This window comes from Acanthochromis polyacanthus, chromosome 5 (genome assembly GCF_021347895.1).
Source record: "Acanthochromis polyacanthus isolate Apoly-LR-REF ecotype Palm Island chromosome 5, KAUST_Apoly_ChrSc, whole genome shotgun sequence".
NCBI classification, from domain to species: Eukaryota; Metazoa; Chordata; class Actinopteri; family Pomacentridae; genus Acanthochromis; species Acanthochromis polyacanthus.
Window position 1 is genome coordinate 8,353,229 of NC_067117.1, and position 22,796 is coordinate 8,376,024.

General features: G+C 42.1%; 2 protein-coding genes across 5 annotated transcripts in view; one reads left to right on the forward strand and one right to left on the reverse strand.

The window, feature by feature from the left end:
* The first annotated feature begins 525 nt into the window (after positions 1 to 525).
* LOC110958667 (zinc finger E-box-binding homeobox 2-like) lies at positions 526 to 9,905 on the forward strand. The gene is made up of 7 exons (XM_051948810.1): positions 526 to 915; positions 2,322 to 2,531; positions 4,171 to 4,364; positions 4,585 to 4,696; positions 4,964 to 6,480; positions 6,591 to 6,774; positions 7,523 to 9,905. Exons 1-7 carry the CDS (start codon positions 603 to 605, stop codon positions 8,149 to 8,151), a joined length of 3,159 nt encoding a protein of 1,052 aa, XP_051804770.1. The 5' UTR covers positions 526 to 602; the 3' UTR covers positions 8,152 to 9,905.
* Positions 9,906 to 12,629: 2,724 nt separating this feature from the next.
* arhgap9 (Rho GTPase activating protein 9) overlaps positions 12,630 to 22,796 on the reverse strand; it is a 46,363-nt gene continuing 36,196 nt past the window's right edge. For 3 of the 4 annotated variants that reach the window (XM_022205467.2, XM_022205612.2, XM_051948366.1), the window contains 8 exons: positions 21,787 to 21,892; positions 21,275 to 21,394; positions 20,150 to 20,248; positions 18,512 to 18,589; positions 18,125 to 18,178; positions 17,161 to 17,295; positions 15,530 to 15,635; positions 12,630 to 13,848 (listed from right to left, as the gene is read on the reverse strand). In XM_022205467.2, the coding sequence (XP_022061159.1) occupies positions 13,662 to 13,848; positions 15,530 to 15,635; positions 17,161 to 17,295; positions 18,125 to 18,178; positions 18,512 to 18,589; positions 20,150 to 20,248; positions 21,275 to 21,394; positions 21,787 to 21,892 (885 nt within the window). In that variant the 3' untranslated portion in view covers positions 12,630 to 13,661. The remainder of the gene's footprint in view (positions 13,849 to 15,529; positions 15,636 to 17,160; positions 17,296 to 18,124; positions 18,179 to 18,511; positions 18,590 to 20,149; positions 20,249 to 21,274; positions 21,395 to 21,786; positions 21,893 to 22,796) is intronic. The other variant, XM_022205543.2, reaches the window with a different exon arrangement.

The window sequence follows — 22,796 nt, forward strand, 5'->3', positions numbered from 1 at the left end:
CTGCTTGGAAATTGTTCAGAAATTTGTTGTGTTCGTATTGATCATAATTTGAACATCAAACCCCACAAAGCCATATGAAGTAACCCGTCATGAAAAACGCAGATGAGAAACAGTTTCACCATGAAGAACACAGTACTCGTCCTACTTACAGAGCAACAACACCGAAAAAGAAATACATGAAAACTAAAACAATAATACAGTTCTCTTTAAACTTCTTTTTATGTCTAGATTTTATAAAGCATTTTAGTGTTTAATTTCTGGCTGTGTTTTTGTCTCTGTTTGGTTTCAGTTTGTCATGTATTTTACATTTTATTGCTTGCTGTTGTCTCTGGTTTGCATTGGTTCTAATCTATAGCTCATGCCAGTGAATGCTATATAAATGATAAGGAACACATGTCAATGCATTCTGAGTCATGCTAAAAATTGTATTTATCGATTTGGACAAAAAAATTATAAATAACATCTCTGTTTAAATATAGAGCAAAGATGCACATTCATAAATTAAAATTTAAGCTTAAATTACAACATAACACTTCAAAATCACATCTTTAATCAGCATTTTGAAATGACTATTCAGCGTGAGCCAATAGTTTCCGGTTTTAATGTTTGTTTTATTTTCTCTTGTCGCAGTGGATGCTGAGCAAGTGAGTTCACTGGGATCTGAGGGCGAGGATGAGGTGGGTTTGTGGAGCCTGGAGCCCCAGGACTGCCAGGAGAGCCTGGACAAGACGAGCCTGACGCCCAGCGAGGGGACAGAGGAGCCCGGCAGCCCTGCTCACCCCACACGGCCGCACAGCCTCAGCCCCGGCAGCAGGAACTGCTGGGGCCAGGTGGAGTCGGAGGCCAAAGCTGCTGAGGACGCTGCCTACGCATCCACGGACAGGGAGGGAGACCAGGAACCACTGAGGATGTACTGTAAGTCATAAACTAAAGCATAGCACTGCCTTGTCAGAAAAACTGTGACCCTTTAGCTATTTTAAGTTAAGCCCTTATTTTCTGGACTATAAAACGTTCCCGCATTTGTTAAAAAAAAACAAAACAAAGCCTGGCTAAGACAGCAGCAAAGCAATATGTAGGTAAAATGTCATATATACATACATATAAAGGAGAGAGCTGTGTATGACACTACTGTATGCGTAAACAAGTTTGTAGTGTTTTTCTGATGCAAGACACCGCCAGCCTCCCTCATGATGCCTCTCAGGGCCCTCTAGATACACCTTCATATCGGCTCCTTGTGAAACCATGCCTTCCCTACAAGCTGTTCCTTTTTCTCGCTCTTCTCTTTGAAAAGGCAGCCTTCTGAAAGCATGACAAAAGAACTCATCCCACACAATGTCACAATATTTCCATGCATCAAAGAGGTGACGTTACGGTACTGAAATCAGCACTGCGCGACGTGAGGCTTTCCCTTTTATTTAGGAGAGATCAAAGGCTCACGCGGCTTGCCTACTAACAATCACTTAGCTCCCTCGCCTCGTGTGATTTGGCCTTGCCTGATGAAGGCAAAGCTGAGTTTTTACAACACTCAACCACACAGGCTCTTCCCTTCGCCACATAAAAAAACAGCTCAAAATATGCCAACATCTGCAAACATTTGAAAAATCTTCCTCAAAGTAGCTGTAAGCAGAGCTGATTGGCTTAAGTTGTGATAGGAGGCGCCCTCTCTTCTTCATGTACATTTGTGGCTTTCTCTCTCTCTCTCTCTCTCTCTCTCTCTCTCTCTCTCCGTCTGCCTCTCACTGCAGTCAAGGGCACGAACGAGACAGAATTCTTAAATCTAGTTTCATATCTGGCCCACCAGTTCCCTGAATTCATTGTTTTATCTGTCAGCTTTAACATAAACAATTTAGTCCCATTAGATTCAGTCGCATGCAGAGGCAGAGAGTGAACACTCTCTCAAGAATTTGACTGAACAAACAGTTGATGAAAAAATGACAGCAGCCAAGAATCAGTGGCAATGATGCACCGACTGACAAAAACACTGGTCATCACTGGAAATGCTTCATTCAAAAGGCTTTAGGATAACTCAGAGGTTGTAAAAGTGACGAAGCAATAGATCTTTCAGTCTGCTTTTTCACTGCGTACTGCTCCTTTGTGCACTGTGTTATATGTTAATTGGATAAATTGTCTTTAAACAGCCTTTATGTTTCCATTTTAATCACACCTTTGGACTCATGGACACTTAATCTGTTGAATAAATGAAAAACTAATCTTGCGGCGGTGCTGCTGTTTTTGTGCAAACCTGAGTGTGTGCATGTACCAGTAGTGTGCGTCTGTTTTTCACATGCAGATGTTTCATTTTCTGTTTCTCCGTCGCCCAGGTAAGAACTCAGGCTCCCAGAATGCCTTAGAGGACCTTGCCCACTATGAATTCCTGGCCCAGTTGAGGAAGGCCTCTACCTCAGCCAGCCTCCTGGACCACCTGAACCACAATGGCACGGCGGCCGTTTACCACCCGAGCAGTCGACACGATGAGCTGCCTCCTGCCATCTGGTCACCGGGAGCTCAGCACTGCTCTCCTGAGGGAACAGGTAGACTGATGTGTGAGAGCTGAATAGAAAAAAAATCAACAAAAGTGATAATCTCGGCTGAATTTTTGCTCTTGAGCCAGGGAGCGTGTTGTTAATTTTAGTGGAGTGTTCAGCTGCAGGCTGACGGTAAACAGCGGTGATAATTTACTGATCAGATTTGATATGCTAATGACATTCTGAGAAAATGAGAAATGGAAACAGTGGTTTTTACATATCAGCTTGTCGACTGTTGATGGTCTGACAAAGAGGATGCATTAGGGCATGGGGTAAATTCATGTTTGATTGTTGTTCAGCATTTTCTAATAAATACACCAAGATTTTATTATATGCAATTATTTTTTTGGCCTACAAATTGCAATCCAAATATATATTTTAACTCAAATAAAAGAAATATAATTATGTTAACAGAAATAAAATCACTAATTGATGTCAGTTCTACAACGTAAATCTCTGGTGTACAACAGTACAAAGTGGATTATGATCAGTTGTAGTGAATTTCTGCAGATCTATAGTTATTCAGATGATCTTTCTGGTATAATACACAACCTGTGTGATGCATGAATTCATATACAGGGTGGGCCATAAGTTTCCATTCATAGGAAAAATAAACATTTTATGTTGGACAGACATTTTTATTTATATAATGTGCTCTATATGATTACCTTTGTATTGAAAACACATGTTAATACGTGTTTTCCACTTATGATGAACTTGCATTAATACAGTTGAAGTTGTGCTTGTGATGGCGTTGGTGATACGTTCCTTGAGATGATTTATGTCGCATATCTTCACCTGATGCATCATGGCCTTCAAGTACCCCCAAAGATAGCGTGAAACACATCTTCCAGGGTATCTGAAACCTAAAAAAATATACATTATACATTTTCTTATTTATGGAAACGTATGGCCCACACTGTAGAATAGTTATAATTAGCCCTCCTGGTGTCCTTATTTACGGGCACCAAAAAATATAGTTTCCTTGTCTGAAAAAAATCAAAAAATTCAGAACAAAAATTCCTCAAATTTCTGAAAATTTGCAAAAACCTTGATGAAGAAAAATCCAATAATTCCTTAAAAGTTTCCCTTAAAGTTTTTATTTGGAAAAAAAACTAATTTGGCCAGAAAATGGATGTAAATATTTTCAAAAAATGAGTAAATATCTTCCAAAAAAAATCCTAAAATATCTAAAGTGATTACATATATATCAGTAAAAAATCAACCAAAATTCAGCGAATTTCACTGGATTTTGGTTGATTTTTTGTGAATGTTCTTAAGAAACATTTTTAACATTTCTTTTTTTCCCACCAAAAAATGTTCAAAGATTTCCCAAAAATGTTGAAAAAGGCGGACATCAGAAGTTTCACTGTGAGAATATTTTTTCCCCCACATTTTCAAACTAAAACTTTTGACCCGCAGAAAAACACAAGGATTAACAGGAATGTTAATCTGAATGCAGGTGCCTTTCTGTCTCTACTGCAGTTCTTTAATATGGTGACAAACCATCCAGGTTCTGCTCAATGCATCCTCTGTTACTTTCACAACCATCACAAGTATACTATGGATTAGAAAAAGTATATATTTAATGGACATGTAAAAGTGTAACTCCTCTGTTTAAGCATCGCCTCTCTTTGGACTCCAGATGCAGGCAGGAGCCAGCAGGCCTGTCCATTTTGCCACAGGGGTTATCAGCGAGGAGCTTCTTTGAGGGACCACATCAAATACTGTCAGGAGAGGGAGGGGGCCCACATGGTCTGTCCGCTCTGTGGATACACTGCCACCCTTAGGTCGCAGATGGAGCGGCACCTGGCACTTCACAACCAAGTGCAGGACAAGGTGACATATCCAACAAAAAGAAACTGAATTTACAATCTCTGTCACATCTTCCAAGAGGTGTTTGAAAACATAATTGCATGATGTCCTATTCTGGGCTACAAGGTGATTTACGTGCAGCATTTTGTGTTGATGATAGCGATAGCCACACTTCTTCACACCCTGAAATTGCTCCCTAAATGTGTTGCAGCAGAAAACTGATGACAGTGTGCTGTCTTCCTAGAGTGCCATCTCGTTGGACCAAGGCATGGAGACCAGGAAGTTCAAATGTCTGCAGTGTGGGAAAGCGTTCAAGTACAAACACCACCTCAAAGAGCATCTGCGCATCCACAGCGGTGAGACAAAATAACATCAAAACAGCTGTGCTCACCCATCAATTTGCTATTGTTTCACTGTATCGCCAACCCTTACTTATCGTGTAAATTACATGGTCTGAAATTATACCCAGATTGATGTGTTGACAGGAAACAAGTTAAAATAATTCATCGCAGAACAAGCAAATTATGAAAAATGTGAAAAGATCACATCCACCAGAAGGTATTTTGAACTTACTCTTGGCATCTTTTTTCCCACTTATGTCCTCTGTGTGTCTCATCCTTTAGGTGAGAAACCTTATGAGTGCTCCAACTGCAAGAAACGTTTCTCTCATTCTGGCTCCTACAGTTCCCATTTAAGTAGCAAAAAGTGCCTTAGTGGTGGAGGGCTTGGAGGGGGAAACACAGCAGGAGCCAGTGGGGCTTTTAATGGACATAGCCAAAGCTCGTACCACCACTCATTTCCAACGTCTCCCTCTGCTGGTGGGGTAATGACCAGTAATGACAAGGGCTCTTTGTTGGCCTCACAAAACCAAGACAATGCTAGGCTTCTGGGTCGAGTACCAGCGGATCCTCACCAGCTTTCACTGCAGGAAATCAACCAAAACACGAGCTTCCCCGGTGCATCGGACCTGGCGAGGCTTTGGGACCCCTCAGCAGAGCTCTCTCTGAGGTCCACTATCCTGAAAGGGACTACTCTGTTGCCTTATATCCACTCCGGGAACAAATTTGAGCAGATGCTGCAGGAGATGCTCCACAAGGATATGAAGAAAGACGAGGAGAAGGACAGAGAAGGAGGAGAGGTCGAGGAAAGGAGGATTCACAATGGAGGAGGGCCTGAGAGGAAGGTTTCACCAGACAGGAGGAGAGAAGCAGTGAGATCAGGTGAAGCAGAGAGAGGAAATCTTGGGGTGACATGTCGCTGGTGCTCACAGCTTTTCCCCAATGTAGCAGTTCTCCTGCAGCACGAGCGCTACCTCTGTAAAGTCAACAGAGAGGCAGTGGAGGTGCCAGAGGGTTTTCGAAGGAAAGACCATTCCTCACCGCCTTTATTCTTCCCCAGACCTGCTCTTCAGTTGGAGAACAGCAAACTTAGCGAGGTAAATAACGGCCTCTCTGGAAACAAGTCACCGTTACAGAAGCCCAACTGGCACTCTGTACCGCAACAGCTTCTGGTTGCGGTACACTCTCCCCCTCAGCCCCGCCATGACACCCTGTCTTCACGAGTGTTCTGGTCCAGCCAGGAGAAAGGCAGCCCAAGTCAGATGATTCACCATTCCCCCGAACTGTCATCACCTCGAGGCAGAAGGAGAGTTCCCTCCTCAGGGTTCAGTCCCCCCGCCTGCCTCGACCTCACCAGCTGTCCTCCTGAGCTCTCCTCGCCCCAGAAAGAAACCAGCAGTCCCTGGTCTGCACAGAATGAACCTCTGGACCTCTCCCTGCCCAAGCAGCTCTCAAACCAAGGGGGGAGGAACAAAACGGTCAATGGCATGTCACCCAGGAGAGAGAGGAGGGAGTTCGGGTCCCAGCAACTCAGAAGACCAAGTCCGACTTCACACCTTCCCCTGCACCAGCACTCAGTCTTCAGTGGAGCTGGAGCTCCTGTGTTTCCAGGCTCCTTATACAATGGGTTTCCTATCTTCAGCCAGTCTGGTGTCGGGCTTTCAGGGCATGAAGGCATCTCACCGATTCCGTTCAGCCAGACGGCTAACAGTCCTGGGTTTCTCTCTCCTATGGCTTACATGATGGAGGCCGATGCAGAGGCTGCATTGAAGAAGATCTACCAGGACAGACAAGGCCTGATGGTGAGTAAGGCGAAGTTATTGTATATTACAAAACAAGGAGTTGCTGTAAAAATACATGGAACTGAATGTAAACAATGAATATAACTCTAATCGTCATGTTTTACCTGCAGGGTGAGGCATTAAGCCGTGGTGCTCTGGACTACCTCTCTCTGATCGACGAAGGGTTTGAGGGAGAAGGAGGGCCGGGGAGGAAGAGACTGAAGAAGACAGACGAGGGGCTTTATGCTTGTGACATCTGTGAAAAAACCTTCCAGAAGAGCAGCTCTCTGCTCCGACACAAATACGAACACACAGGTCTGTAACTCTCACAGAGTCTGCATGTGGTTATGTGACATTTCCTACAGTTTATAGATAGCTACAGTACAATTCTTTAAAATAGTTGAAATAGTTTGACATTTTGTGAAATATTCATATTAAATGTCTTGCTGACAGATAAATGAGGAGACAGCTCTCATGTCTGTTCGCTTAATGTGAAGCTACGGCTAACAGATGGTTGGCTAAGTAACTCAAAGGCAGAAGTGGAGAAACAGCTGACATGACAGTGTCCAAAAGTAACAAAATCCAACTGCTAACACCTCTAAAGCTCAATAATTAACATGTTGTATCTTGTTGGTTTAATCAGTATAAAGGTTAAAGCCTAAAATAACAGTGTGGTTTTGTGTGGGCTTATGTGTCAGACTGTTTCTTGTCGGATAAACATAGGAAAGACAGAGTCCAGCACGTTGTTTTTCTTGACAAATGAGATATAATGTGTTAATGTGAGCTTTAGAGGTGCTGGTGGGCAGATTTTATTACCTTTGGACAGAGCCAGGCTTGGTCTTTCCACGTTTCCAGTCTTTGCGTGCTGGCAGAAGCTTTATATTGCTTTTAAGTGTATTTCCCAAAATGTCAAACAACTCCTTTGAGAATGTTTATGTCAAAGAAAAACGTACCTTTTTTAAGGGATTTAGCAAGTCGTAAATGTCTCTTTGATATAAAAAAGAAAAGCTCATACGTGGTCTTTTATAGAATAACAGAGACCACTTTTCTGTATTCATTACAGGCAAGCGTCCTCATGAGTGCAAGATCTGCAACAAGGCCTTCAAGCACAAGCATCACCTGATTGAACACAGCCGGCTACACTCTGGAGAGAAACCCTACCAATGTGACAAGTGCGGAAAACGCTTCTCGCACTCAGGCTCTTACTCCCAGCACATGAACCACCGCTACGCCTACTGCAGCAAAGACCAAGATCCAGACCAAGACCACGAGGAGATGCCCCTCACCCCAGACGTAGGTAACAACCTGGTGGGCCGTCTTGCCGAAGACACCCCTCTGTCCATGGATGACACCCAAACTCCCCACTCCTTCCTCAGTGACTCCAGTCTGGATGGAGGTCCGGATGCCCTCAAAGAGGAGGAGGAAGAGGAGGCGAGAGTTACTGACGGCCACATGGATGAGGCACATGTAGGTTTGTCAGAGGCAGCAGAGGAGCTTGGAGGAAGTCCAATCCAAAAATCACCTGCAGGAGAGAACGGAATGCAACATGAGAGAAACAGTTATGACGTCGGAAACCATATTGACAATAATGAGAGCCACATCTGGGACCGAGATACTGAGGACCAGAATGGAGACTTGGACAAATGTGAATTGAGCCTGGATATAACAGAGTTACCCAGAATAAAAACTTAAGAGGCCGTAAACAAGCCATTACAATGCATATACTGTACACATTACAACTTTTGATCCTTATTTTCTCATATATAACAGCTCAGCTGAGTTTTTTTTCTTTTTATTCATTTTAAAACAAGAAACAATGCACAGAACTGCCAAAGGATTCATGGCCTTAAAGTGGATGAAGCCATGCAAACAAAATATATGTGACAATACAAATTACAGTATTTTTATCATGTACAATAGACTTGATTTACCGACAGTATTTTGTTTGTTTGTTTGTTTGTTTGTTTTGTTGTTTTCCAAGACAGCTAAAACATGTGGGTTGACTGGTCTGAGTTTATGTCACATTTCCAGATGTGACACTGCAGATATCTATGTTTTACATGCTTGCTGCTGCTGCCTGTTGCACAACACAGATTTTTTTTTGTATTTTCATGTCCCGAATTCAATAGAATTTTCCTATTTGCTTTGTTTTGACTGATCACATTTTACATCAGTAAGTGGGCAGAGAAACTAGGCCGTGAAGGAAATGTTTGCAGGATGGAAACACATCTCGTCTTAATTTAATGTGCCATCAAGGCCAGAGGTTAAAGGTTAAAGGTCGTATTACCAGAGTCACCAGATGCCTACTTAGTATATTTATTCCTTTAAATTCTTATGGTGTACAAATCTCATAACAATTACCAAAACCTGTCAGATGTTTTCAACTAAAATGCACATGCAGCTATCACTTTGTCCCAAAGCCAGTGAGTGCTTGAGTATGTAGAGTAGAAGCTATCATTGCAGGACTTTTGTCATTTATGCTGTGAAATCACAAGGTACAACCAACTTGTCTCTTCAGGTCAACTATGGTGCTCAGTGGCTTTAATTAACTAGCAATCTGTTTAATGTTTAGAGTGAGCAGTGAAATGAGGAAGAACTGGAAGTGGGTTGTTTATTTATTTTTTAAACAAAAAGCGGTGGACTGCACCTTTTTAACGACATGCCTTGCTGGGGGACGAACATTTCTGCGTTTTCTGTACGGGATGTTAAAAGCGGGCAACAGATGAAGTCAGGCTTTGGGGGTTTTTCCCTTGAGGGAGCAAATACAATTTGCACTGTCTCGCTGTTTGTGTATTAATCACTCGGAGCTGCTTGATCTCACTTAATGCTAAAACGTCTGCTATTTCTCGCACTAATTTACATGCGTGCAATCTATTTTCGCACCCCAGGAATACTAATGTGTCACACATTTGGGCTTGTCTGTTGAGGTGTGGCAAGACGGTCAAGACTCAGGACACATACATCGGTTTTAACTTCCTCTTTCTGACTGCAGTGTAGTCAACGTGAAAAGTGCCTCAGATGTACTGTGAGTAATCTGACAAAAAAAAAAGCCTTGGTACAATACGATAAGATGGTGATGCATGAGGTGTGACTAAGCTTGCAGCATTCATGCATGTGCGCCAAAGACAATTCTTGGTCATACCATGTTTGTGTGTACGTATGTGCGTGTCTGTGTGCGTGTGTTTGTGTGTGTGTGTCTGTCACCAAAGATATGCCAACTGCCACACTTCACTTGTATTGTTCCTCACCTGTTATTTTTGGGCTCAAAGAATATGCAAAACAAAAAAAACCCAAACGGTTTCATTCAATATCTGCACACTTCTTTTTTTTTAATATTAGCTACAGTTTTGTATTTCCTCCTCACACCAATGCAACTTTTGTATCAACTTTTTATATATTTCTTTGCATGTTTGTGGATATTTGTAATAAAAATGTACATATTTTGTCCCCGGAATCTTGTAATTCATTTATTTTTCTAATTAAATATTTCATTTAATCTTGTTCTACTAAATAACTTTGTGGCGCACAGTTTATGAGATGGAAAATAAATGAACTATGGTTAATCCAATATGTTGGACATAGATTTATGCATAAAAAAAATCAGGCTAATAGCTTTTTATGCAGCTTTTAAAGACAGACAAAACATTTGGACACATCTTCTCATTCAATGGTTGTTATTTAATTGTTTTCTACATTGTAAATTAATACTGAAGACATCAGAACTAAAAAGGATGCACACGGAAACAAAAAAGTGTTAATCTTCAGTATTAATCTACAATGTAGAAAATAATGCAAATAAAGAAAAAGCAGTGAATGTGGAGGTGTGTCCAAACTTTGAATTATTGAGTTATTTCAAGTCAGAAAGGGCCTGAAATGATGCCTTTGAATTTCCACTGTGAGCACAGACATATTCATAAGAAAGTTTTGAAGCTGGGCTGTGGCCTGGGCTGCTCAGTTTCCCATCGCAGTAAACAGTTTCCATCACCACCATCTCCAGACCGCCTTGTTGCACTCAGTCTATTTGCATGATGATTCATCAGAGGTGCCGGCTTTGCTCTTGTGAACCTGTGTGTGTGTGTGTGTGTGTGTGTCAACTCAGAGCAGCTCCCCTGATATGCGATACACTGAGCTTTAGGTTAACGGTACAGTGAGTAAACAATCAGCCAACCGCAACATTAACAAACCTTGCCTTGCAGGTTAGATACTTTTTGGGGCCATGCATCAGCAGCATTTAGTCAACTGTAGCATCAACAGTCAGTGATGTTATGAGGTTTGTATGAAAGCTTGACTGTGACTAATACAACATTCATTAAAACACCGGTTTGACTTAAAGGTATTTGCGATGTACAGCACACGTCGGTCCAGTCCCTTGCGGCAAGTTTCGTACACGAACAACCGGTTGCCAGATTGGCTGCTGAGTGTTTTTAAGTTTCAGTTTACTGTAAAAACCATGTCACAGTGCAAGCCGGCTTTAGAATGAATACAGATGTACTGCACTGGTGAGTAGACAAAGTATTGTTCTAACAACAAGCTCACCTTTATAAACCGTTATCCTCCTAAAGAGTCCTTAAGAGTTCCTTAATTCTGCCTTTGGTTAGATAAACTGAAAATTTACAGAGGATAAAGCCAAAAACAGGAGCGTAAACTGGTATCAATATCTGAATCCACTGAATTTGAATATAAGCCATGTTAACCTGATATCTACATTTCACTCTAATCTGTTGTTGATACAGAAACAGTCAGTGGTGGACTAAATGTATCTCAAATCTGCATTAGATCTGATGATACGCTCTCCAGAGGGGTTCATTAAATTTGTATAGTTTCGAGAGTTGACTGAATGAAACACAAGCAACAGATGAAATGACTTTATGATTGTCTTCTTTCCACAATTTACACAAACTGAAAACCATTTTGTTTTAGTGATGCAGCAAACAAAATAACCACCTACAGATGCAAAGTGGTTTTGAAATATTATCGGGTCGCTCCATTTCCTCAGTACATGTGTCAAAAGTCTCTCATTGTAAGCAAATTTTTCCAAAGGTTTGCAGTGCTTCTGCTGTTTTGGTTGCATTTTAAGTAATTATACAGAGGCACTATTTGTCTTGTGCATCATTTTAAATGCTGATGTACCGTCATTACGTCACATTTCATCAAGTCAATGAAAAAAAGACTAAAAGGAAAAAAAAATAAAGACAGCATTAAAGGATGAAGTAATAGATTCTGACTTTTACTGCCAACAAACTGCTGATTAAGAGGGAGGGGTGTTTGATTGCGTCTCTGATGGACTGATTCTAATTTTAAGGGGTGATTAGCACCGTCACACCAAAGTGAAACAGAACACATCACAGAGCTCAGACTATGGCTCTTTAATGCCACTGAGGTTTTATTGAAAGAAAAGTCCTTTTAGTTTCAGAATTTGGAGAGAGAACAAAACATAGGGCAAAAAATACTTGATGAAATATTGAATAGATCAATGCTTTGGGATTTTCTTTGAATAATCCAATAGATGGAAGCATATAATATGAGGAGACTCTGGTACACTGCTGCCTAAAGAAAGACCAATAAACCAGAGAAACTGTACTACTGACTGCGGGATACGCGATTAATTCTGATATTAGTTGGAGTAAACATATAGATGACTGTGCGCACATGCATCTGAATCAGATAAACAAGTGAGGTTTGGCTATTTAATCACATGAAAGGACGTCCTTGGAAGTGCAGGATCAGGTTTGATCAGTCAGCTACACTTGATTTTAGTGCCTCCCAACGAGCTCACATAACTTGAAATAATGCAAACATAAAAATGAATAAATACATCTAATAAAAACTTTGCAGAATCCATGAGCCCCCCCCAGCAGCAGCGCCTCTTTTCTGCTCTTTTTTGTCTTTTGCCAAACCCACAGTCAATATAAAATTACCCAAGCCACAGAGTGAGAGACTGAGAGGGTTTGGGGGGAAAATCCACATTTTTAAAACATATGCATTTCCAGTTCCCCTTTTGTTCTGTTATTAAAAGCAGCATTCGCACCAATCACAGGGCATGTCTCCACCCGCCGAGACTCCGAGGCCAACATACCTCCACACGCTTCTATTATCTCTCACGCAACCCACCGCTCGGCACAAACAACCTGACAGGCACATCCTGACCAAACACCATAAAGCAGATCAAGTCTGCTTTGTTTACATGTTTTTATTGCAGGAGAATTAACAATCAGGCCCAAGTCATATTTTAACAACACTGTTGATTGCAAAGCAAATGTATCCATCTGAATTTGGCTAATATATAATGTTTAGGTTACACACTGTATGCAAAGTGCTACGAGATGACAAAAGACAGTATTTCACATATTTACAACTTAATATTTTTAACTTAATATGAGGAATTTGTACTAATAAAAATAGGGGACAGATTTAAAATTGTACAATATGGGAAGTTCTGAAGGTCCACACACTACAAAGAACTATTTGGTACAAAGGTACATTTGCTGCCCTGTTGGCACATTCATCCCATCACTGAAATCATGCTTTTGTCTTGAAAGAGTTCTCTCAAATAAACCCTCGCACTCTCTGTTTAAATGTCAGTGGAGATGTGGGCACATTTACACAGCCAGCTTGCTTCCTTCTTGATTTGAAACCCAACAGTCTGCCCACGCCAAAACTGCAGGTGGGTTCTGTCCATCCTTGTTGCAAGAGGTGCTGGTGCATGTGTTTTCACAGTGAGATGGTTCTGCTAAGTTTTTCTTCAGTGCTACGTTAAGACGCATCCCTCCTCGCATTCCTTGATCAATAACCGAATAATACGCAGCTAGCTGAACAGGCTGAACGAGATTTATCACTTTTATGGCTTTTTATTTATCCTGAAACATCAAGGAAAAGTGACAAGGAGGCGTCTGTTCCAGCAGCGAGCCACACAGGGGCCGGGCTCCACATCTGCAGTCAAAGGCACAAGTACTGCAGCTAAAATTGGCTTGTTTTACTATTATTGTTTTAGCATGGCTTTATATGGAGGCCAGATGTCATGATTAGCAGCTTTCTGTCCCGGTTCTTTTCATCCTGTAATTATCTTTTGATGTGAAATCCATTTTACACCATATGAGTCAACAGGCAAAGAGGACAAAATGCTGCAATACTTGTGCTTTCGTCTGATCTGGCTCATCCCCCCCCTGCCCCTCCGCCACCCTCCCTCCCGTCATGTGAAAAGATCAAGAGAGGCCTCTTGTTCCGAAGATGTGGTCAAACTCGCTGAGGATGAGCTCCACCGCCTGGTTCTGGTAGACCATATTCACTGCCATGTTGCCGTTATCTCGCTCCGGGCGCATCAGCGTCGGCCCGAACACGATGCCAATGTTCTGGGTGGTCATTCTGTTGGCGTCCGAATGTTCCAGCACTCTGCAGGAAATGAGAGTACAAGATGCAAGCTTAATACCACCTTAAATAGCAACGAAAAGTGAAAGTCAAAACAACAAAAGTGACTCATTTTGAACTGCTGCAGCTGGTAAAATTTAATTTTTAGTCACTCGCTGGAGAGCTTGAGTGCCAGCAAGTCCACCACTTTGGTCCAGACTGAAATATCTCAGCAACTGGTGGACTTTGACGACTTTGGGGATCCCTGACATTCCCTAAAGGTCTTCCATGAGGCTGGCATTTGTGGTTTTGAGTGAAATGTTTCAACCACTGTTGGATGGAGCGCCGTGAAATCTGCTACACAGTCAAGTCATGCCCCCCTCAGAAGAAATAAAAATAACTTTAATGATGTTTTCAGCCATTATTAGGTCAGAGGTTTGCCTAATTCTTTGGTTCATGACTAAATATCTGTATAAATAGCAAATGTTAGCAAGCTAAAACATTCACTAAGCGGGTGTACATGGCAAACGCTGTCATTAGACTATTAGACTTGTAAAATTCTTCTTGGGGATTGAAGACATATAAATAACTGCTAAATGTTGAAACAGTCTCATGCTCGTCTACAGGATCTTTATACTTCAGTTTGCAAATCCTCCAGTGGCATCTTGTTTTTGCGTACATGTTCACACACTTCCATCTGGGTTTGACGCTGTACAATTGTGCAGTATAGCATTTAAACACCATTTATCCACCTATGTTTGAGTGTGTGCGACTGGGGGGGACTCAGGAATGGGTTAAAGCCACAGCATGAGGCATTCTTCTAAAAATGCCATTCCCACCAAGCCACAGAAGCAGCCAGCAATTGCTCAAAACTTCCACATTAAAAAGAGAGGAGGAAAAAAGGGAGAGAGGAGAGGGAAGAGAAAAAAAGAAGTGAGCGAGGAAGAGGGCGAAGAGAGAGAAAAGAGAGAGGTTCCAGTGGTGGCGGCGGTGGTGTTGGTATGCCTTCCAGCAGACGAACCACAAGGCTCCCATGGGACCTTCGAGGCAAGGAGGAGAGCGGGAGGGAGCAGGGAGGGAGGAAAAAAGAGAGAGGGATGAAAAAGAAGGGAGGAAGAGGAAAGGGAGAATGAACAGATTAGGAAGAGAAAGTAAGGAAAAGGCAGAGAGCGAGGAGGAGAGGAGGCGAGGGGGCGATTGGGCTGGGAGATAATAAATGAGAAACAGAAAGAGGGGAGAAAGGAATGACAGCGGAGAGAAAATGAGAGAAAAGACACAGAGTTGACAAATTCATGGGGCCCACCACACCCTGGCACAAACATCGGCCTCCGAACACGAACGCTCACCCCTGGAGTGGAAGGAAAAACCATAGGCGGTAAAAAACACACATTTTATGTACTGTAAAAGGAACTGGCTCGCAGAACATTGTACACCATTCATCTTCCTCCAGCCTTTTCATCTTCACAGGGACCCAAACTTAACAACAGCGTGATCCTGGTACAGTGCTGGCATACTTTGAGAGCTGTGGCCAAAGAATCCCCGACAGAAAACGACTGAGACTCACAAGGAAACTGCCCCCTCTTGTGGTCGGATTCAAAAACGAAAAGTTAGGAGGAAGAGATTTTTTCCTACCAGGGTACCAAAATATTCTGCATTATGAACTCTGCCAGTGTCAGGGCAGTGGAACCATCGCATCAGTAGAGATGTGTCGTTCCCATCATCTCACCGTTTGAGATGGCGGCACATGAACTGCAGCGTATCGTGGTTCGGAGGAGGCATGTTCAGCACCAGACACTTCAAGCGATCCACTTTGTCCATGTAGTCTGACATCTCTGCAACACAGAGAGACGCGTCAGATTCCAAGCACTTTATCAGCATCCAAAACCTGATTTACATGCCCAGTAACTGATATCACATGCTCTCTATAAGCATCCACGATTTAATCTGCATCCAATTATCGACTATCACCACAGTGGTTTGACAAACATCGAGCTGCTGATCTTGCATGTGCTCACACTTTGCGAAAAATGTCCCATGAACTGATAAAAACAAAACAAAACAGGGTGTCATGCATAATGTATCTACATTTATTATCAATACTTTATTATGCAAATTGTCTCACTGTGTGCAATTTATTTTAAAATGCCAGACTATCTACTGTCTTTAAGGATAAGTCAGAGGTTGAGGCAAATTAACTTAATACAGTTAGAGGAAAATGCTGCTAATATTCTCTGTATTTTTAAGTCCCAGCAAATGTCAGGAAGAAATCGCAGCTGTAATCAGTGACTTCATATCAAGCCTATATAACTGTTAAAAACTATTAAAGAAATGAACGTGCACACTGCTGCACTAAATGACCTTTATTATGCTGAAACAAACCCCCACACACCATCCTACAGCAGTAAATACTCCCCAAAGCACCAAAAAATGCACAACGTCCTTGTATTTTGCTTGAACTTACAGCGCTCTGCTGTTATAGGAAAATATTTCAACTTCTATATATTTGTGGACTGTTTTTAAAGATTTACATCCTCAGTGGGAAAGAATGGACGACCATGAAAAGGAGATTAACAATTGTTGGGTTTGTTTTTCATTATTTTCTAGCGTTTTCAGACGAGAAGCAAAGTAAAAACACTCCTTTAAATGATGGTGTCAAAGTTCAAATATGATTCAAGCATGAAGATTATATAGCAGCTGTGCAAAAAAGCACAAATAAAAAGTAAAGATTTATATGTAAAGATTGTTCCCAGTGAACCCGTCACTTCATTTTAATTCACCACAGCTCAATAAATCCCAGCTTTTTGTCAGTATGTAATTATTTGTCTCTCGCCTTGCAAATCATGTTTTTTTTTCCCTCTTGTATTGCATTTAAACATCTTGTACAGCATTTTCTACAAGTGCAAAGAATGTCTTGTTAATAAACTGCTCTCTGCAAGGGTGAAAATTACTTTTACCGCCATCTGACAAAGTAAAAAGGAATAAAATCTTTAACCAAATCTGACCTGGTTTTGACTTTGTGAGTATTTAAAAAAAAAAAAGAAAAATATTAAACGGAAAATTTAAATATTTCCTGCGCAGGCGTCCTGGTGGTCGAGATGTTAGGACTCTGATTGTGCAGTTGCATCACTCCAAGCAAATTTATCAAGTTAAATACAAACAATAACATCATATGATTTACATTTTACAAAATTATGGATTTTTCAGATCATAATAATATCATGAACATTAATGGTTTCACTTTGTATCTCTGTCACTCTGTATAAAGTGACATAAAGCACTTCACTTTAACCTGTAAATACAGTATATCCTCGTAGTATGAAATCAATAATGGGAATGGGGCTGGAACTGGTCACTCACTGACTGTCTCCACGATGTCGGTGAAGAAGCCGAAGGGCACCAGGGGCTCGGGAAGCTCGCGAAAGAAAAGTTTCAAAGCTCCCGTGATGACATGGATGTCCTCCCACTCGCTCTCGTCCAAATTCAGCTTCTCCTCTGAGGGTAGGGAGGAGAGGGAGGAGGGAGAGGAGAGGAGCAACGGGGAGAAATCAGGGCAGATGGGGTCAGAGGAAGTGAATGAAGGGAGAGGGAAGATGAAAAAAAAATAGGGAATTTAGAGTCGAAACAGTGGGGTTACAGTCACGGCATCATTTAGCATAAGTATGAATTCACTTTGGGCGGAACATGAAGGCTTGTAGCTGCAGGAGGGAGATAGAGATGGTCTGTGAAAATCAGAGAAGACACAGAAGCGCAGCAGCAGCAGCAGCTCGCATACACTCTAAAGGATAAAGCACACTTCTTTTTTTAAACACAGGCCTGACTAATGCTTCTCAAATTGGATCATACGCGCCAGAGTAAAGGATTTAATTTGATCTCGGTGTCAATAAGGTCAGAATTCATGCACAATCTCTGGCATCTCCTGATGAGAAGCGTCAGTCAGTGAGATCCTGCTGTGGGATTAGAGAGCTTCACAGGCAGCTGATTCTCCACGTCATCCACTTGGTGGCAGCCACGGACCGCGTGAGGAGTCGCTGTACAACCTGCTGCATGTTATTACATCAGAAAACTTAAAGCACAAAAACCGAAGGGACACACGTACATTAAGCAAACGGTGGCACAACAGCGACAACACACACACACAAAAAAAGAGGCTGGTTTGGTGGCAGCTCAGCTCTGCGTGTCAGTCTGCCAGTAGGTGGGTATTTTTAGGGGCGTTTTTGACCGAGGTGTTATCATTATGCAACACATGATGCACAAAAAAACAAAACAAAGCAGGCTGAGTAAGACGTGAAAGCGGCTGCTGTCCTCGTCCGCCTGAATCTACCTTGTACCAACTCCGCTGGGAACATGTAACGGCCATCTGTAGTCACCGCTCGCTCTGCAAAAACCAACAGTTACTCAGATATGCGTTTCCTTCTGCTGCGTCGTGTAGTTGGAGGGAGACAGATTTCAAACAGGCTAACAGTGAATGGCGTTCTATAGTTTGACTGTTATGTACTCTCAAACAAAATCAAGTCACATTTATCTTGATTTGAAGAAGCTGGAAAAGAGGAATCATGTGAGTGTTTCATGAAAAAAATGCAGGAAATGTTCTATCTGCATTCACGGCTCTGCTTAATCCACTGATATTTTCTCTCTGGGCTTTCAGTGCCAGAGATAAAATCAACAACAGTCATCAGTACTTGTTTCCCCTTCTGCCCTTCGTCCTCACCGTGGTTCACCAGGAAGCGTAGTTTCTGAATCACTGCCAGGTTTCCTGATACCCTGTAGATGCCATCAGTATCCAGACCTGCAACATGCCAGCACAGAGCAGGTCAGCACAGGTGAACTCCACAATCAAAATTAGGTATCATTTAACATTTCATGAATGGAAGGTTCCCTCAGATCTGAAGGCAGTCTAAGCTGATTTCTTTGTTTTGTTGATCATGGCAGTCGCATTTTCCTACAAATCAATAATTCAGTGTGCCCAGGAAGTTGTGTAAGTGCCCAAAGATGTGAGAGTAAAGTAGAGCAAAAGCACAGTTTGCCACTTTTAGAAGATCTAAAAATAAATAAATAACATTTTGCTTGATCACATGGCCTATAAAATACTTCCTCTTCCTGTCTCTTAACATTTCATTCTGTGTCGCATGATGACGCATAGACAAAGTTTTATTGTGAGACTGAGTTTCTGCTTTTTTGACGTGGATTACAAGCCAGGATCTGTGACTCTCTGGTTATGAATATCCTGAAACTAGTAAACAAATGTCACGAAAAGGTCCTTCAGCAACAGAACAGGTCAGGTGAAACATGTTAGTATCCAACAGATCGCTTCAGTTTAAAACACAGAACGTCAGGAGTCTCTGATAGATATTTAATGTTCCAGCCGCTTGCATTAATTATACAGCCTTCACTCGACTTGCAAAAATCTCTCACTGATGCTGCCTCCTGACGGATGTTTTGATATGTACTGGATCAGGTTAATCTTAATTATAAAATCTGTCACCAGAGGCTTTACGGTCTGTGTTAGGAAACAAAAATAAAGCAATTAAGGCTAAGAAAATTAAATCAGCAGCAATTTAGCAAAAATGCCAAAAGTTCCCTGGTTTCAGCTTCTCTGATGAGGATATTTGCTGTTTTTCTAGTCCTTCCAAGACAGTACACTGAATGCCTTTACATTTTTGACTGCTGCCAGAAAAACAATAAGGAACAATATGCAAAAAATGAGACTGTGGGACGTTGAATTTGATTTTTCACTCTTCTCTGACTTGTAATAGATTACAAATTCCCATTAATCGTCATGATAATGTCTAATCACAGCCCTAATCTGTGTAACATACAGTGAAACACTCTGTATTCTTCTACCTTCTTCCATGTAACTGCAGTAATTACATATGATAACTATGAGAATGATCCAAAAAATGTATTTAACTCCGTCCTGAAAGTTTTTCAGTGTGCTGTAGTCTAAATGAAAATATCTTCATCTAAAATTACTACTGCTGAGATATATTTAATTCATCAAAACCAGGTTTGAAAAGAGTTTTCCCTCATGTGTATTAAATATTTACTGCTGCATTGGTTTTAAACTGTTTCTAAACAACTCAATTTTCTCTCATTTAGACCCGTTTCTAGCTGGCAGCTGTCACGGCTTCTCTTCAGAATCAGAATGTTTCAGTCTGCTTTCAGTCGGGCAATCACAAACAGTTCTCGGTAAATTTCTGTTTGATGATTTCTGTCACAGAGCTGAGAGAACAGCGAGCTCAGAGCTGCTGTCAGGCGATGCTCAAAACAGGGGTTGAGGGTGTTTTCTCAAGTGTCCGCTTTGAGCCGGGAATCGCATTAGCTGGAGCTGTGTTTGCGGCGTGCGTACCTCTCCTCTCCACAGCCTCGGTACAAAGCCTGACGAAGCGAGGGACGGTGCTCTTCTCTCTCTCACAGAGCATCTCCAGACTACAGCCAAACACCTGATCTGAGGGGCGATGACAGACGGACACAAAAACACTTTTAATGTGTGTTTAGAAGTTTGCTTTTTTTCCACCTCTCTCACAGATAACTGCACATGCTTTTTATTTTACCAAGACATGATGTAAGAGCTTCAAGCTTAAGTTAATCTACTCATAAGTTTTCTGTTCACTATGGGAGAAAACCTCCACGTTTCATTCTGCTCCCTGCAGACATGTAGGCTCACACTAGATGATGCAATGTAACCCATGCACTGTACTGTACAGATTATAGGTGAAAAGCGTCATGAGCCACCCTTTGCTGCTTTACAGAGCATGGCACCATCATATCTCTCTCTAGAGTGGGCCACATTTAACCACATAAGCAGAGGCCACTGCTTTACACTATCACAAAAGCTTGGAGAGCTTGTGCAGGGCTACTTTCACAAATATGCTTTCCCATTTACCAGAATTTATGTCTGAGACACTGACTGAAACTACCACTTCTCCACAGTTTAATAAGAAACAAAAGCAAAAACACTCTACTGAAGGGATGAACACCATTCTTCCAGCAAATATTCCCTCCTCTTAAGGTCTGATAATAGCAGTGGGGGGCGCTGGTTCAAAATCTTGCACATCTGCAGTCCGTGAAGATCATCTTTATACTCCATGAGTCACTTTTTTAACCATACAACTTATTTGTCACCTTGAGAAAATGATGATGTGCTTAGAATTTATATTGGATAGAAAGAGAAAAACAAAGGTTCATTTTAATGCTGGAAATTGATGAATAAAAGATTTTTGTGAGTGTGAAAAAGCTCTTGCTAAACAGATGAGGAGGATTGCGCCACGCATTCACCGGGGGGACGTAGCATCACTGCAGGATAAACACTGAGATTTCCTGCCTGCCATCAGAACTTTAATGCGGTTCGCTTAATGGCAAAAATTTCTACAACTCAACAGCCAAAGTCTTCACTTCCGCGATTCACCCCACATACTGCTGAATAAAGGATACTTGAATTTAAATAGGGCGCGACTTCAAACAGAAAGCTCACCTTTAATGAGGCCTTTCTCCTGCAGGGCCTGCAGGGGAGGTCTCTTTAGGATCAGCTTCTTCAGCCTGGTCTTCACTCTTTTCCTCTCCGTGTTTTCCAGGTTGGATGAAGAGCGGGGGACTGCGGAGGGAGGAGACGGGGAGGCAGAGGAGGGGGAAGAGAAGAAGGAGGAGGTCAGTGCGGGGCGCTCGACTGTGGGGCAGGAGAGCAGATGAGAGGGGATGGTGGTGAGGATGAAGAGCGGGAGGGCCGGGCGGCGGCGGAGGTGAGACAGGACAGACGGGGGGATTATCTGCCACGGGGGCCGAGTGAAAATATAAGAGGGCTGGATGGAGCAGAGGATGGAGGACAGGATGGAGGGATGCAGCAAGCCTGTATGGAAGTTTAGAAAAGAGAGTGATGATGATGGAGGCAGTGAGTAAAGTGGAGTGGAGGGCAGGGACGGCTTTCTGTGGCGGTCATGTGAAGGAAGGAGGCCGAGTGATGAGAGGCTTTATGTGGTGAAGACTTACGAGACGTTCTCCTGTCGTCCTCGTCGCCGCTGTGCTCCAGCATCTCCACGCTGCCCGCTCTCCTCAGAGAGTACAGGAGGACATTGTCTAACGGGTTTTCACGATCCTGGAAGATAGAGTGACCAGAGTGCATTTATATGAGCACATATTACACCACTTTCTGAAAACATGACATCAAAATGACCTCTCGGCAGTCAATTGGGAAAATATTTTCACTTTAAAACTACACAAAAGGAGAACAAAGGATTTTATTGCTTGCTGTTGCACATTACCATGCGCAACGAGTAGATATGATGGAATTTCAGTTGATATACATCTGTATCTATTATAATAAACTCCTCTCCATTGCCTTTTAAGAGCATATTTAGTTTTTATTAGCATGTAGCACAAGACAGTTTGGTGAGCTGGCTTGTATAGTGTTTTTGTCAGTGGCAAGTTTGCTTTGGACACTGTAGTCATCTTTCAGCTAGCATTAGCATTTAGAATTAAGACTAGCAGATTTGGAGAGTTTAGAAGTATAGTTTCAGCATCTTGCACCAGCACTGGTCACCAACTGGAGCATCTCCTAAACGGGCCTGGGTCAGTTGAACGTGGCAGTGTGGTTTGGATTGTGTTAGAGCAGTGTGAACTGGCACTAAGAGGAGGGAATCTAGGACGCCAGAGTTCACCACCTAGCCTGGAGGTGTTGTGGGACTAAATAGGTGAAACACCGCTGAAGGGAAGTTTCCACCTGATGACCCCCAGAGATGTGTTAGGAATCCCTGCTCACTGGTGTGTGTAGTGGTAGGTCAGGGATCCTAGGTCCTTCATTGAGTGTGCCTCTTTCTCATTTGGAGCACAGGTGTCTTGTGTTTAAATTAACTTATAAATCGGTTAAAAGTTTAAGTTGCTTTACATATGATTTTGAAAGTTTAAAAGAAATTAAAAAGTTCTAAATGCAAAGTAGCAGATTGTGGAAAATGCTGTAGATTCAGTTAAAATGCATCAGAGATTATGAGCTTCATATACTA